The 14,631-nt window shown below is 39.7% G+C and overlaps 1 protein-coding gene across 1 annotated transcript in view; it reads left to right on the forward strand.

Annotated features, from left to right (window-relative positions):
• PON3 (paraoxonase 3) overlaps nucleotides 1-14,631 on the forward strand; it is a 30,935-nt gene that overhangs the window by 12,098 nt on the left and 4,206 nt on the right. The window contains exons 4-5 of the mRNA XM_017849309.1: nucleotides 6,446-6,611; nucleotides 11,240-11,366. Coding sequence (XP_017704798.1) covers nucleotides 6,446-6,611; nucleotides 11,240-11,366 — 293 coding nt within the window. The remainder of the gene's footprint in view (nucleotides 1-6,445; nucleotides 6,612-11,239; nucleotides 11,367-14,631) is intronic.

Genomic DNA, 14,631 nt, shown 5'->3' on the forward strand with positions numbered 1-14,631 from the left:
TGGGTCTTGACTCTTTATCCAATTTGCCAGTCTGTGTCTTTTAATTGGGGCATTTAGCCCATTTACATTTAAGGTTAATATTGTTATGTGTGAATTTGATCCTGTCATTATTATGCTAGCTGGTTATTTTACCTATTAGTTGATACAGTGTCTTCGTAGTGTTGATGTTCTTTACAATTTGGTATGTTTTTGCAGTGGCTGGGACCAGTTGTTCCTTTCCATGTTTAGTGCTTCCTTCAGGAGCTCTTGTAGGTCAGGCCTGGTGGTGACAAAATCTCTCAGCATTTGCTTGTCTGCAAAATATTTTATTTCTCCTTCACTTATGAAGCTTAGTTTGGCTGGATATGAAATTCTGGGTTGAAAATTCTTTTCTTTAAGAATGTTGAATATTGGCCCCCACTCTCTTCTGGCTTGTAGCGTTTCTGCCGAGAGATCCGCTGTTAGTGTGAATGGGCTTCCCTTTGTGGGTAACCCGACCTTTCTCTCTGACTGTCCTTAACATTTTTTCCTTCATTTCAACCTTGGTGAATCTGACAATTATGTGTCTTGGGGTTGCTCTTCTCGAGGAGTATCTTTGTGGTGTTCTCTGTATTTCCTGAATTTGAATGTTGGCCTGACTTGCTAGATTGGGGAAATTCTCCTGGATAATATCCTGAAGAGTGTTTTCTAACTTGGACCCATTCTCCCCGTCACTTTCAGGAATACCAATCAAATGTAGATTTGATCTTTTCACATCCCATATTTCTTAGAGGCTTTGTTCATTTCTTTTCACTCTTTCGTCTCTAATCTTGTCATCTTACTTTATTTCATTAATTTGATCTTCAATCACTGATATCCTTTCTTCCACTTGATTAAATTGGCTATTGAAGCTTGTGCATGCATCAGGAAGTTCTCATGCCATGGTTTTCAGCTCCATCAGGTCATTAAGATCTTCTCTACACTGTTTATTCTAGTTATCCACTTGTCTAACCTTTTTTCAAGGTTTTTAGCTTCCTTGCAATGGGTTAGAACATGCTCCTTTAGCTTGGAGAAGTTTGTTAATACTGACCTTCTGAAGTCTACTTCTGTCAGCTCATCAAACTCATTCTTCATCCAGTTTTGTTCCTTTGCTGGCGAGGAGCTGCGATTCTTTGGAGAAGAGGCACTCTGGGTTTTGGAATTTTCAGCTTTTTTGCTCTGATTTCTCCCCATCTTTGTGGTTTTATCTACCTTTGGTCTTTGATGTTGCTGACCTACAGATGGGGTTTTTGGTGTAGATGTGCTTTTTGTTGATGTTGATACTATTCCTTTCTGTTTGTTAGTTTTCCATCTAACAGTCGGGCCCCTCAGCTGCAGGTCTGTTGGAGTTTGCTGTATGTCCACTCCAGACCCTGTGTGCCTGGAAATCACTAGCAGAGGCTGTAGAACAGCAAATATTGATGCCTGATTTTTCTTCTGGAAGCTTCGTCCCAGAGGGGCACCTGCCTGTATGAGGTGTCTGTCAGCCCCTAGTGGGAGGTGTCTCCCAGTCAGGCTACACAGGTGTCAGGGACCCACTTGAGGAGGCAATCTGTCTGTTCTGAGAGCTCAAATGCTGTGCTGGGAGAACCACTACTCTCTTCTGAGTTAGACAGGGACGTTTAGGTCTGCTGAAGCTGTCTGCTGCCTTTTGTTCTGATATGCCCTGCCCACAGAGGTAGAATCTATAGCAAGGCAGTAGGCCTTGTTGAGCTGTGGTGGGATCTGCCCAGTTCAAGCTTCCTGGCCTCTTTGTTTACACTGTGAGCACAAAACCACCTACTCAAGCCTCAGCAATGGTGGACGCCCCTCCCCCTGCCAAGCTGCAGCATCACAGGTTGATCTCAGACTGCTGCGCTAGCAGTGAGCAAGGCTCCGTGGGTGTAGGACCCACTGAGCCAGGCATGGGAGGGAAGTTCTGGGTCTGCTAGTTGCAAAGACTGTGGTTTTGAAAAGCACAGTATTTGGGCAGGAGCATACCATTCCTCCAGGTACAGACTGTCACGGCTTCCCTTGGCTAAGAAAGGGAAATCTGCTGGCCCCTTGTGCTTCCCAGGTGAGGCGACGCCCTGCCCTGCTTTGGCTTGCCCTCCATGGGCTGCACCCACTGTCCAGCTAGTCCCAATGAGATGGACCAGGTACCTCAGTTGGAAATGCAGAAATCACCCGTCTTCTATGTTGATCTTGCTGGGAGCTGCAGACCGGAGGTGTTCCTAGTTGGCTATCTTGGAAGCCTCTTTCCAGTTTAAATTTTCAATGTCATGCTAAATACACCACTAAAAGTGATGATTCTATAGCTAGGAAATTTCTTTGCTGTTGTGAGATAATGTTTGTCCTTCGTACTGTATATTTTCTTCTTTTTTTTTTTTTAATTTTCACTGGAACTAAAAGTTCTGAATCATTGCTATACAGGAAGTATATATTTTGATCACAAATAAGTTTATGAGAAATGTTAACATGAAGTTTTTAATAATGAATCTCCTTTTGTAAATGAACAACTTATAGGATAAGGATTATGTTATTTGCTTGTTTCTAATCCTTCTGCACTATAATAAATTCGGGACCTTGTTCTTTTGATTTCTCCTTTTCCCCTTTCTTGCCATCCTCGAAGATGTTTGGAAGTTGCTGATTTGGACAATAATTCTGTGCAATAGATATTTCTAGTCTATTTAGGGATGGCAAACGGTTTTTTCTCCCCTGTCTTGGGACTTGACACGCTTATCTTTGACTCCAAGATTACTCCCTTCATCACACTTTGCCAGCTAACTCCTACTTCTTTGTGAGGGTTCATTGCGGTGGCACTTTACTTCCTCAGGAGAGTCTTCCCTGGCACTCTCTTGTGGAGTGAGGTGCCTCTTCAATGTTCTCTCTTGAATATTCCCTCACATCCCCTGAGTTTAGGCTGTTATAGACCACATCATACTTATGTGCTTGCTCTAGATTTCAAGATCCTTGAACTCAAGACTTTGGAGCATGCATTGACATGCCCAACACCTAACATACTACCAGGCATGTGCAAATCCTCGAATATTTACTGAGTGCATGTGGTGATGGATGAGGATAGTAGAAGAGTTCATTGATTGTCCACATATACCTGTAGTTTGTTGGGAAAAATAGGATTCCTGCATGTCTCGATGATGATTTTCACCATTTTCACCAGTGAATGGTATGAAAAGAACTGCTTACAGTCATTAGCGCACAGTTGGTTTGATGCCACAAATTCCTACCTAACTGCTTTACACAGAAAACTAGGTGAATGTGAAGCCATTTATCAGAAGCGTTTCTTCATTCACACACTTAATCTAGACCAAGCTTGTTTGCAGTGCCCCACCCTTATCTCTCTATCCGATTATTTTATTTCTGTAACATCTAGTCTTTCCACTAGCTGGCTATGCTCTACCTTCCCCCAAGCTACCAAGGTACTTGCCAATGTGATTTAGGCAAACCACTCATCTAGGCCTCATTTCCCTCATGTGAAAGGGAAGATGTGAGATTAAATGCCCCTAATATATTTATATATATAATTATTATATATATATTTAATTTTTAACAAATATATATAACTTTTTTCTCCAGTGGTACTGTTATCTGAGCCATTGAGTTTGGTGACAAATTGGTTATGGGGGAAAGAGTGGATTGAAAATTGAATTTATGGTCCAATGTTGGGGAGCATAGTGATGTCCTTAGCTGAGAAGAATAGATAGAAATGAGAGGATGGATTCGAGGGGAGAATGTTGATTTTGTTTTTGAGTATTTGATTTTGAGCTGCCCTTTGGGAGGAAGTTGGGAATGCAAGCTAGAGTTACAGAGTTACAAATAAATGTGCAGACTTGAAAGTCCTTGTTATGAAGGAAATACCTGAATCTTTATATATAAGATCTGCAAGGAAAGAGTATAGAGTGAGGAGGGAGGAGGGATGGATAAAAACAGAAGTAGGCAGAAATCTAAGAGTCAGGAAGAGGAGCAGGATTTCTATTTAGGAATTCTACTTTTGACTTTTTGATAAGAAAGAAGAAGGTATATTGTAGCGTCGAATGCCACAGAGAAGCAGATAAGAAGTAGAAAAGTTATCAAAATAAAGTAATTTGGAGACCATTATGTGATCTTTATAATGGTATTTCTACAAACTGGTGGGTGTAGAATACTAACTTCAGGGAATTGAGAGTTGGAGCAGTTCACATTAGGCAACAGGATCAGGTGATGTTTCTAAGAAATTTGATGGTGAGGGGAAGAGAGAGAAATGCATATATGAAGAGGCAGTAAAGTTAGAAAAATATTTACTTCAAGGAAGGAAACCTTGTAATTTTTCAGGCCAAAGAAGAAGCTGTTAGTGAAAAATGAGTGGTAAAGCAAGAGAGAGAAGGTGTAATCTCTAGAGACAGACCCTAGAGAACAGGGAACCAAGAAAGCAGGTAAAGGATGTAACCTAAGAACAGAGGAGGGACACTCCTTCCTTGAGAAAAGAGGGAGAAAGGAAGAGAATGAATAAAACTGAAGAAGAATTACTGGGACAGAAAGGAAAGAATTATAGGAAATTCATGTTAAATGACATGATATCTTCAGAGAAGTAGTAGTAAGTAAAGTCATCCACTCATAATAAAGAGGAAGAAAGTATGGGCTCTAGAACAGTGGTCCCAATCTTTTGGACACCAGGGATCAGTTTCATGGAAGACAATTTTTTCCACAGCTCATGGAGGGGGAGTAGGGCATGGTCAAGACAAAACTGTTCTACCTCAGATCATCAGGCATTAGATTCTCATAAGGAGCATCCAACCTAGATCCCTCGCAGGCTCAGTTCACAATAGAATTTGCACTCCTATGAGAATCTAATGCCACTGCTGATCTTACAGAAGGTGGAGCTCAGGCGGTAATGCTCACTCACCCACAGCTTACCTCCTGTTGTGTGGCCCAGTTCCTTACAGACTACGGACCAGTACCAGTCTGTGGCACAGGGGTTGGGGACCCCTACTCTAGAAGATAATGAAATAAATTTAGAAGGGAGACATGAGGAAATCGAATAGGTTGCCTATCATAATGAGCCAAAAAAATTATTAAACAGTACTAAATGTCTGGCTGAAGTTGGGGTGGTGACTTTGTAGTGGAGTTTTTCAACCTGATTTTAGACTTGCCCTATATAAGAACTAGACCAAAGCAAAGGGAGTTGGAACATAATGTGATAAGGAAGCAAAGGGTGTGGCTATTGATGATGACAGAATTATGGTCTGGAAGCAGAGGTTTGTGGCTAGGGACATGCCAATCCCTTCTCCAGATGTGCTGACTTAAGGAGAATAAAAAGGAAACATTGCCTCCTCTGATGAGCTTCAGTAGTGCCAGTGTTGTCTGGGAATAGCCAGGTTTCCTCCAGACAACACGGGGCATATGATTTGGGCATACAAGGACTGTTCTAAAAAAAAGTTTGAAGATGTAACTGGGGTTGTTCAGAAAAGATTGACTACCTCAAGAGGGAGCAGTGGAAGAGCCGGTAATAGTATTATAAGTGTATGTGTATGTGTGTGTAGAAAGGACAGGGAGAGGGAAAGAGGCAGAAAGACAAGGTGAAATAGGAAAGACAGAATTGCAATAGACTGTAAAAGAAGATAAACGTAGCAGAGAAGATATAAAGTTATTGATATTGATATATATCCAGTGATAGATGGGGGACATGGAGAGGAAGTGGACTGTTTTGTAACTGGTGTAGAATAAACCAACCCCAAGGTTTGTCACAGTGGACTCAGATGCAGCAAAGGCTTCATGCATTCAGGATGCCTATTGTTGATTGATAGCTACCTGATCCTAACAGTAGAAAGGACCACTGTCCAAGTTACTGGAATAAACTTTTTGTGATATATGAGTAAAGCATTCATGTCAGAATTTTCAGACATACCTACAGGAACAAAATAGGTCAAAAATAGTCAACTCTATAAGACTGGTATCCTTATGTTGATTCTTGGCCAGCTCTACTGTTTGCCGCTACATGATATAATCAATGTAGGAATGGGAACGATACAATTAAACTATATACCCCTTCTCTCTGCTTTGAGGAAGGTTAGTTATAGAATGTCAGTACTGGAAATAATCTTACAATCATGTATTTGAACTTCTTCATTTTATAGATGAGGAATGTGAGGTACAGGCATGTGAAGGAATTCACACAAAGTAACAGCCTAGTCTCTTCCATTATATTTTTTGGCTTAACTCCTTTTCTCTAAATTAAAAACTCTTCCTTATCTTGAATATGGTTCTTTCTGTGTTCATAGCCAATGTTTAGATGACATCAGTAACACCCCAGATCAGATCATGGAAACAGCTGACAGAGTGAAAAAGCCCAGAAATCTAAATGAAATTTAGAACTTTGAACATTTTTATTTGGCTTTGAGATTTTAAATTCCATATGAAAATATTGTTTTGATATGTATATGTGTGCACACTTGTTCTTTATTTTTAAAAGGGATTAAAATATCCAGGCCTGCAAAACTTTGCACCAGATGAGCCAGGAAAAATCTTCTTGATGGATCTGAATGAACAAAATCCAAGGGCACAAGCACTAGAAATCAGTGGTGGATTTGACAAAGAATTATTTAATCCACATGGGATCAGTATTTTCATCGACAAAGGTAAAGACTGTATGCTTAGGGATAAGGGGGAAATGAGGGAAATAGAAACCATTTATCTCCAGCCCCTTAATATTTATGTAACAGGAAGACAGAGGATGGTATTTTACTATACACATATGTTTTTGTATAATGATAAATAGGTATAAAACATTGTAACCATTGCATTAAAGAAGGAACACTGGTATTTTTGGCCCTATGTGGTCTCCTCCTCTTTCTTCTATTCACTTGTCTTCTTGTTTGACTGTCACAACCTGTTTTAATAGCGTTCTCAGAAATCTAACATATAAACTAAAGACCCTTTAGTTTAGTTGTCACTAAAGACAACTGTGAGACATTAAAAAACATAACATAAAGGGAAAAAAAAAACAAATTAGACTCATCAAAGTTAAAAGCTTTTGTGCTTCAAAAGACACCATCAAGAAAGTGAAAAACAACCCAAAGAATGAGAGATAATATTTGTAAATCATATATTAGATGAGAGACTTGTATTCAGACAATATAAATAATTCTTACAACTTAACAGCAAAACACAAATAATATAATTTTAAAATGGATGAAGTATCTACCTAGATAGACATTTCTTCTAAGATACACAAAGGCCTGTAAGCACATGAAAGATGTTCATCATCCTTAGTCATTAGGAAAATACAGATCAAAACCAGAATGAGATACTATTTCAGACCACTAGGATGGTGATAATTAAAAAGACAGACAATAACAAATGTTGGCAAGGATGTAGAAAAATTGGAACCCTCTTACTTTGCCAGTGGGATTGTGAAATAATGTAACCACTTTGGGAAGCAGTTTTGCATTTTCTCAACATGTTAAACATAGAGTTACCATACAATCCAGCAACTCTGCACCTTGGTGCATGCTCAAGAGAATTGAAAACATATCCGTGCAAAACCTGTACGCAAATGTTCATAGCAGCATTACTCCTAATACAAAAGGTGGAAATAACCCAAATGTCTATCAACTGATGAATTCATAAATAATATGTGATAGGCATTTATAAAATAGAACACTATTTGGCAATAAAAAGAAATGAACTACTCATGCATTGCTATAATATGGATGAAGCTTGTAAATATAATGCCAACTGAAAGAATTTAGTCACTAAAAGCCACATATTATGTAATTCCATTTATATGAAGTGTCCAGAATAGGTGAATTCGCAGACAGAAAAATTGTTGGCAGGAGCCAGGGGAGTGGGGAAGGAGGAATGACAGCTAATGAGTAGGTGATTTCTTTTTGGGTGATGAAAATGTTCTGAAACTAGATAGTGGTTATGGTTGCACAACCCTGTGAATATACTAAAACACACTGAAGTTTACATTTTAAAAGTCTGAATTCAATGGTGTGTGAATTATATCTCAAAAATATATTATAAAAAACATAACAGTTATTAACATACCATATATGCTTTAAAACAACAGTTTCCAATATTATTTTGACTTCTTCACAGTTCATAATTTCAAACATCTAATTTTAAAATATTTGTGGGTCTATACAGCATGAAGAAAAGTAAGAACAGGGAAACCTCACTAACAGTGACCACATGAAAGGAGGGCCAAACTGAAATGCTAGAATTCCATGAAATCTTATATACACTTTTTATTTGCTTAGCAAGCTCTGCTTTAAAAGATAATTGAATCTAACAGTTTTTTGCTGGTTTATAATATACAAACTATTTTCGTTTATAATGGTGTCTTTACTTCCCAAAATAAAATCCTGAGCCCAACCGTGACACTTCCTCTCCCTGGCCCTTTTGATCAACTCATTATAATGTTTTGTTTGATGTATCTCTCCAATATCTCTCCAGTCTGAAATATCTGTCCACCTCTCCCCATCCTCACTGCCACCAGCAGTCCAAGGGCCCAGGATGTCTTCCCTGATTCTGCATGGGCCCCCAACTGTACCTTCCTTCTCATACCACTTCAATTCATTGTCATAGTAAGGATTGCTTTTTATGCAAATCTGATTATGTCCCTCCTTTCATCAAATTTTCCATGTTATTCCATCACTCTGAGGAGTGTTATTCCATCACTCCAGTTTCACTGGAGACCATTCTCCCCCAGACTCTCTGGACCAGCCACGCTGGATTTCTTTTCATTCGATGAAGTGTTCATGCCTCGGGATCTTTACATCTGCTGTTCCCTCTGCCTGGAATGTCCTTGTGCCACTTCTGGCTCACTCTTTGTCATCACTGAAGCCTCAGCTTAAATATCATCTTCTCAGGGAAGCCTTCGCACCATCTTGTTCCAGGTTCTGTACCTTTCTATATTTCTTCTCAATGTACCTCTTTTTAAAAATCATTCATTACAGTGGTAACTAACTTTTTTTATTTTTTGAGATGAAGCTTTGCTTGTCACCCAAGCTGGAGTGCAGTGGCACAATCTCAGCTCACCGCAACCTCCGCCTCCCGGGTTCAAGCGATTCTCCTGCCTCAGCCTCCCAAGTAGCTGGGATTATAGGTATGTGCCACCGTGCCGGCTAATTTTTTGTATTTTTAGTAGAGGCAGGGTTTCACCATGTTGGCCAGGCTAGTCTCAAACTCCTGACCTCAGGGGATCTACCTGCCTTGGCCTCCCAAAGTGTTAGGATTACAGGCATGAGCCACCACTTCCAGCTTACAGAGGTAACTTTTTTTTTTTTTTAGTGTTAAAGGATACCAATTTTCTTTCCCTCTCCTGCTCTTGCTCTATAGCAAGTTCCTAAACTTAACTGTTACTCTTCAAATGAATGACACTCTATGAAGAACATGTCTCCCAACTGTAGTATTCTTTGTTTTAATTTATTTAATAATTTTTCCTCCTTGTTTTCCTCTCTCAAATATAATCACCATAAAGGCATATGTGATTTGTCCATTGCTGGATTCTGAGAGTCTAGAACGTATCTGATGCACAGTAGGTACTCTCTGAACACATATTAGATGAATAAATAAATGAACCCTATAGGACAGGCAGAGCACATAGTAATATTCAACTTTATAGATGGATACAATGAAGTTTAGAGGAATACAGTGAAGTGTGACTTCACTTCTGCAGTTAGTAAATGGCTGATCCAGAACTCAGACAGAAGAGGTCTCACTTCTAATCCTTTGTCTTACTAAGGTGAGATTAGGACTCTATTTAAATAATTTTAAAACCACAACTGTTTTGCCTCTCACTGTATAAGACATAAGATTCTTCATTGGAGATGATATAATAAGTGATTAGATTTACCTGAAACTATTTCATTGCATGGGGTAGTATTAGAGGTAGAGGTAGAGGTGGATTTGGGGCTTTTTTTCTTTTTTTGTTGCTGGTTTTTTTTTTTTTTTTTTGAGATGGGACACGTTTACACAATAACATTCAGTCATATAATCAGGCTTCCATAAGTTGAGTATATTATGATTCACAGCTTATCTTATTTGTTTGTCATCTTCCTTAATTATGTGTTTAATTCATAAGGCCAAAATATTACACATAGAAATAGAGATGGAATGAGGAGATGGAGAAGAAAAGTATTCTCACTAAGTATATCTTATTTGGAAAGAGGGATTCAGTAGATGCACTAGAAGAAATGAAAGCAGGGCAGCACATGTGATTGTTCACTATTGTGTCTAGCAAAAGACTGAAGGTCCGTGTTGGGGCTGAAATCCAACCCATGTTCTGTTTGCCAAGCCCTGAGCCTTGGAACAGAGCTGGATCAGACCAGAAGGAAGATTTCATCTGTGAGCAAGCACCTTTCCTTAATGTGCATCAAAGTGCCCAGTGTGTTTCAGAGGTCCTGGTTATGAATTTTGCATCTCAGGGTTTGGGCTTGTTCCATCACGTGCTTAAAAAATCCATCTGGGAAAGGAATAGGGAAGATGAATACAGATCAAGTCCTACAGTGGGAAGATGGGGCCAGACCCTTTAAAACTCCAGAGCTCGTCAAACCTAGAACTCCTGATAAGTCAGAAGACAGCACTCTCAGAGGCCAAATTACTACCCTCAATCCTGTTCACAGCAGTTCACATTCCAGTTGAAATGGGTAGGTGACATTTCTGAGGTGGGTACTACCTGGAATTAGTTTGTTTTATCTTGCATTTATATTTACATGCCATGTCCATTGGGCTCACTGAATATTGTTATGTTGGCTTGTGTCAGAAATTCATTGTCTAGCTGGGAAATGTTGCTTATTTTAAGGTATTTACACTGCCCTGACATTTACTGAGCTTCTGTTGCAATGCAGATAATTATTGCACACACACAACATCTCAGCAAAGTTTTGTTTGCTTGCACTCACTTCTCTTGCTGAAGGGCCGTCTGGGGAACCACATTCCTGTTTATGCATCATTATAGTTCTGTAGGCTCCTGTTAGGCAGGATATGCATATAAGGGTGAAGTGACTATGGCAAAACGTCTTGGCTCTGCCACTTTGTGGTGATGACATTGCTGATGGGTCATTCGCCTCCTGAGCTTCAATTTCCTCAATTAAATCTGGATTCTGGTATTTGTCTGACTTACCTATCAGATAGACTGTGAGAGTCAAATGCAAGATGTATGAAGAAAACTTTTGGAAGTGACCAAGTTTTAAAACAAGTCTAATATTAGTTGTGATAGAGGTAACTTACTTGGAAATTATGCCTTTTTTCCATATAGACCATACAGTGTATCTTTATGTTGTGAATCATCCCCACATGAAGTCCACTGTGGAGATATTTAAATTTGAGGAACAACAACGTTCTCTGGTATACCTGAAAACTATAAAACATGAACTTCTCAAAAGGTATGGAATGAAAGTATTGTGCAGTTCTATTTATTTTGCACCTCTGCTGTGTGCTTTGTTTTCTTTGGTTCAGCAGGCTTTCTTAAACTTTTGTTTTGAAATTGTTTTAGATTTTTTTCTAAAGCTTTCTAATGATTCCCATGGTGACTCTTCCCAGCACCTCACTCGAAATTGCCATGTTAGGTATTGAATATGCCTTTATTTTCCAGCATTTTGAAAGCATTTTAATCCTATAAAGGTGCTCAATTAGATTCCCAGCTCTAATTCCATCCCCTTTACCACAGCAACTCAATACCTACTATCGGTCTCTGTTTAAACACCTACACCCTTTTTTGGTTGTCCTGGTAGGCTGTGTTGTGTGAGCCTCACCCACCGGGTGTTATAACCAACCTCCAGAGGAGCCACTTCTTTGTTTAATTACAGCTTTAAAGTAGTCTTTTTTAAAAGCCCGTGGGCACTTATAAAAATTACATTTGTTAAGCATCGACTATGTGCCAGGCACTATGCCAAAATACTTAATTTAACTTAATTCTCACAAAGCCTTTAATAATAGGCATGGGTAAACTAAGACTTAGAGAAGGTTTGGGTTAGGTAACTTGCCCAAGTTACACAGTTTGTAAGTGGCAGAAACAGGGTATAAGCCTATATCCATCTGAACTCAAAGCTGAGCTCTCAGTTGCAATGAACATCTTTCTTACTGCATTCATTAAAATAACAGGCTTTTCAGTGGAGAGGCTGCCTGTTTAAAGGCTGTAGCAAACAATAAAGAATTCATCTTTTACCAAATGGGCTTAACACTAAAAAAACTGACTCCAAAACAGTAAACTGTTTCATGGGATGGAAGAATAGGAAAAGAAAAGAAAGTTCATCTTCTCTCCTTTGCTCTCATTCTCAACATCATGTATTAATTTCTCCCCGTAGAATATGGGGGAAACAAATGCAGAGGTAGAAGTAAGAGAGGTTGAAGTTATTGAACTCTGCTCCTAATGCACTGTGTGGGGTTCTGAGGCCATAGTGGAGAACAGGACTTCCACAGGGTTGCTGGGAAACTGTGTCAAGTCACTTAATTGGTGCCTCAATTTATTGAGCAAAATGGGGATTCTCATTTGCCTGACTTACATAACTGGTGGATTGTGAGGATCAACTGCATTAGCACAGGATCTCACAGGAACAGTCTCCCAGAAAGTGCAGCCTGAGGGCACACCTGATATGTGACCGCTTCATTAGGGAGTACAATCCCAGAAAGCAGACTTAAGAAACCAGTGTGAGGCAAGGAAGGGAGAATGTTATGGGTTGAATTTTGTGTCCTCCTGCCCTCCCTGCTCCGCTCCTCCCCCCACCCCCCGCCAAAAAATATGTTAAAATCCCAACCACCACTTCCTCAGAAGGTGACACTATTTGGAAATGGAGTCATTGCAGATGTAATTAGTAAAGAAAAAATCATGCTGAAATAGAGTACCCTTAATGCAGTAGAACTGGTGTCCTTGCAAGAAGACAGGCAGATATACAGGGAGAATGTCATGTGAAGATGGATACTGACATTGGAGTGATATATCTACAAGCCAAGGAATGCCTGGGACTACTGGAATGTCTTGCTGGAAGAGGCAAGGAAGGATCCTTCCCTAGAACTTTCAGAGAGAACATGGCCCTACCAACAACGTGGTTTTGGATTTCTAGCCTCCAAAACTGTGAGGCAATACATTTCTGGTGTTTAAGCCACTGAGTTTGTGGTTCTTTGCTGTGCTAGCCCTAGGAAACACACAGTGAGGGAGGTACAGCAAAGGCGTCATTAAGCCAACCACTGCTAAGTGCAACTGACTGCTTGAAATCATGGGCTTATCCTCCAGTAATCAACGCAGGCTGCATCTCAGGACAATCTGGTCAAGGAGAAAAAGGGAGAAGGGTTTATCCACTGGCCCCATCTCCTGTTAGTCAAAGGTTTGCCTCAAGAGGCCTTCATTCTTCCACATTCTTGGTGGTTATGCACGTGCAAGTCTGGTTTTGTGGTATCCTATGACTCGATGTCAACATGAAGTCTGGAAGTGGGAGGCAAGAAGCCCACAGCAGGCATGAGCTGAGACACTGCTAGGCTGCCCCTGTGGGAAGTATGTCAGACCTGTGCAGAACTGGTTGAAATAACAGCAGCTGAAACAAGGCAGGTGAGGCTATGAGGATCTAAAGAGGAGCCTGAGGGTACGTACACTGGCACAGGCATTGATAAGCATTTACAAGGGGGCAGAACAGAGAGCGACAGAAACAAATTGTGAGGCACTTTAACCTAATTTATGGTGTCAGGCAATACTTTTTGGAGTAAGGAATGCTTAAGCTGAGATACAAAGCGTGAGTAGCCTGGTGACCTTGGGAAAGTCATTATATATCAAAACCTCAAAGTGTTTCCTGATTCACCCAAATTTTCCTCCCTAAAATTTAATCTAAAAATGTTTAAGCATTATTTTTTCAAGTCACTTTTTTCTTTTCAAAATAAAATGACTTTATTGTTCTTACTGATTGTAAGAACAAGACTTGCTCCATTTAAAATGTCAATGATATTGAAGAACGTAAGAAAGAATATCACTCATAATTCCATCTACTCAGAGAAAATATAAAGGTCCAGATGAACTGAGTTATGCTCTGATAACAGGACAGCAAAACCCTAACATCTTGATGGCTCAAAACTGCCAAGGTTTGTTTTGTTTGCTCATACATGCTATGTATCCAGTATAGGTCATTTAGGAACTCAGTTTCATATTATCCTCATTCAGGGCCCTAGAGGACCACAGTCTCTATCATTACTGTGGGAACATGGGGGAAACATGGTGAAGCAAGCACTGGTTCTTAAAATCTTCCATCCACAAGCCACTCACCTCATTTCATTTCATTTCATTGGCCAAAGCAAGTCACATGGCTGTGCCTAACTGCAAGGGGATGGGGAAGTGTAATTCCTGAAGGAGAATAACCATAGCTATCAGTGAACTGCACTACAGCTGTCACAGATAACCATGATCAACATGTACAAGTCAACAGATTTTGGAGTTTGAGATTTACTTGTGAATTTATTTCTTTTCACTGACTTCTGTGAAAGGGAAGAGTGAGAAAATAACAAATGGCTAAAGAAAACCCATGAGGGCAATGCAGAATCATGACTTTCTGTGCAATTCCTTAATCCATACTAGTTCATGTATCCTTTTTCAAACTGATGAACATATTGGCCTATGTAGAGATGAGTGATCTTGACAAGGATAAAGGATATTTAAATAACTCATGA

The sequence above is a fragment of the Rhinopithecus bieti genome, unplaced genomic scaffold (genome assembly GCF_001698545.2).
Source record: "Rhinopithecus bieti isolate Rb0 unplaced genomic scaffold, ASM169854v2 scaffold_31127, whole genome shotgun sequence".
Classification (NCBI taxonomy): domain Eukaryota; kingdom Metazoa; phylum Chordata; class Mammalia; order Primates; family Cercopithecidae; genus Rhinopithecus; species Rhinopithecus bieti.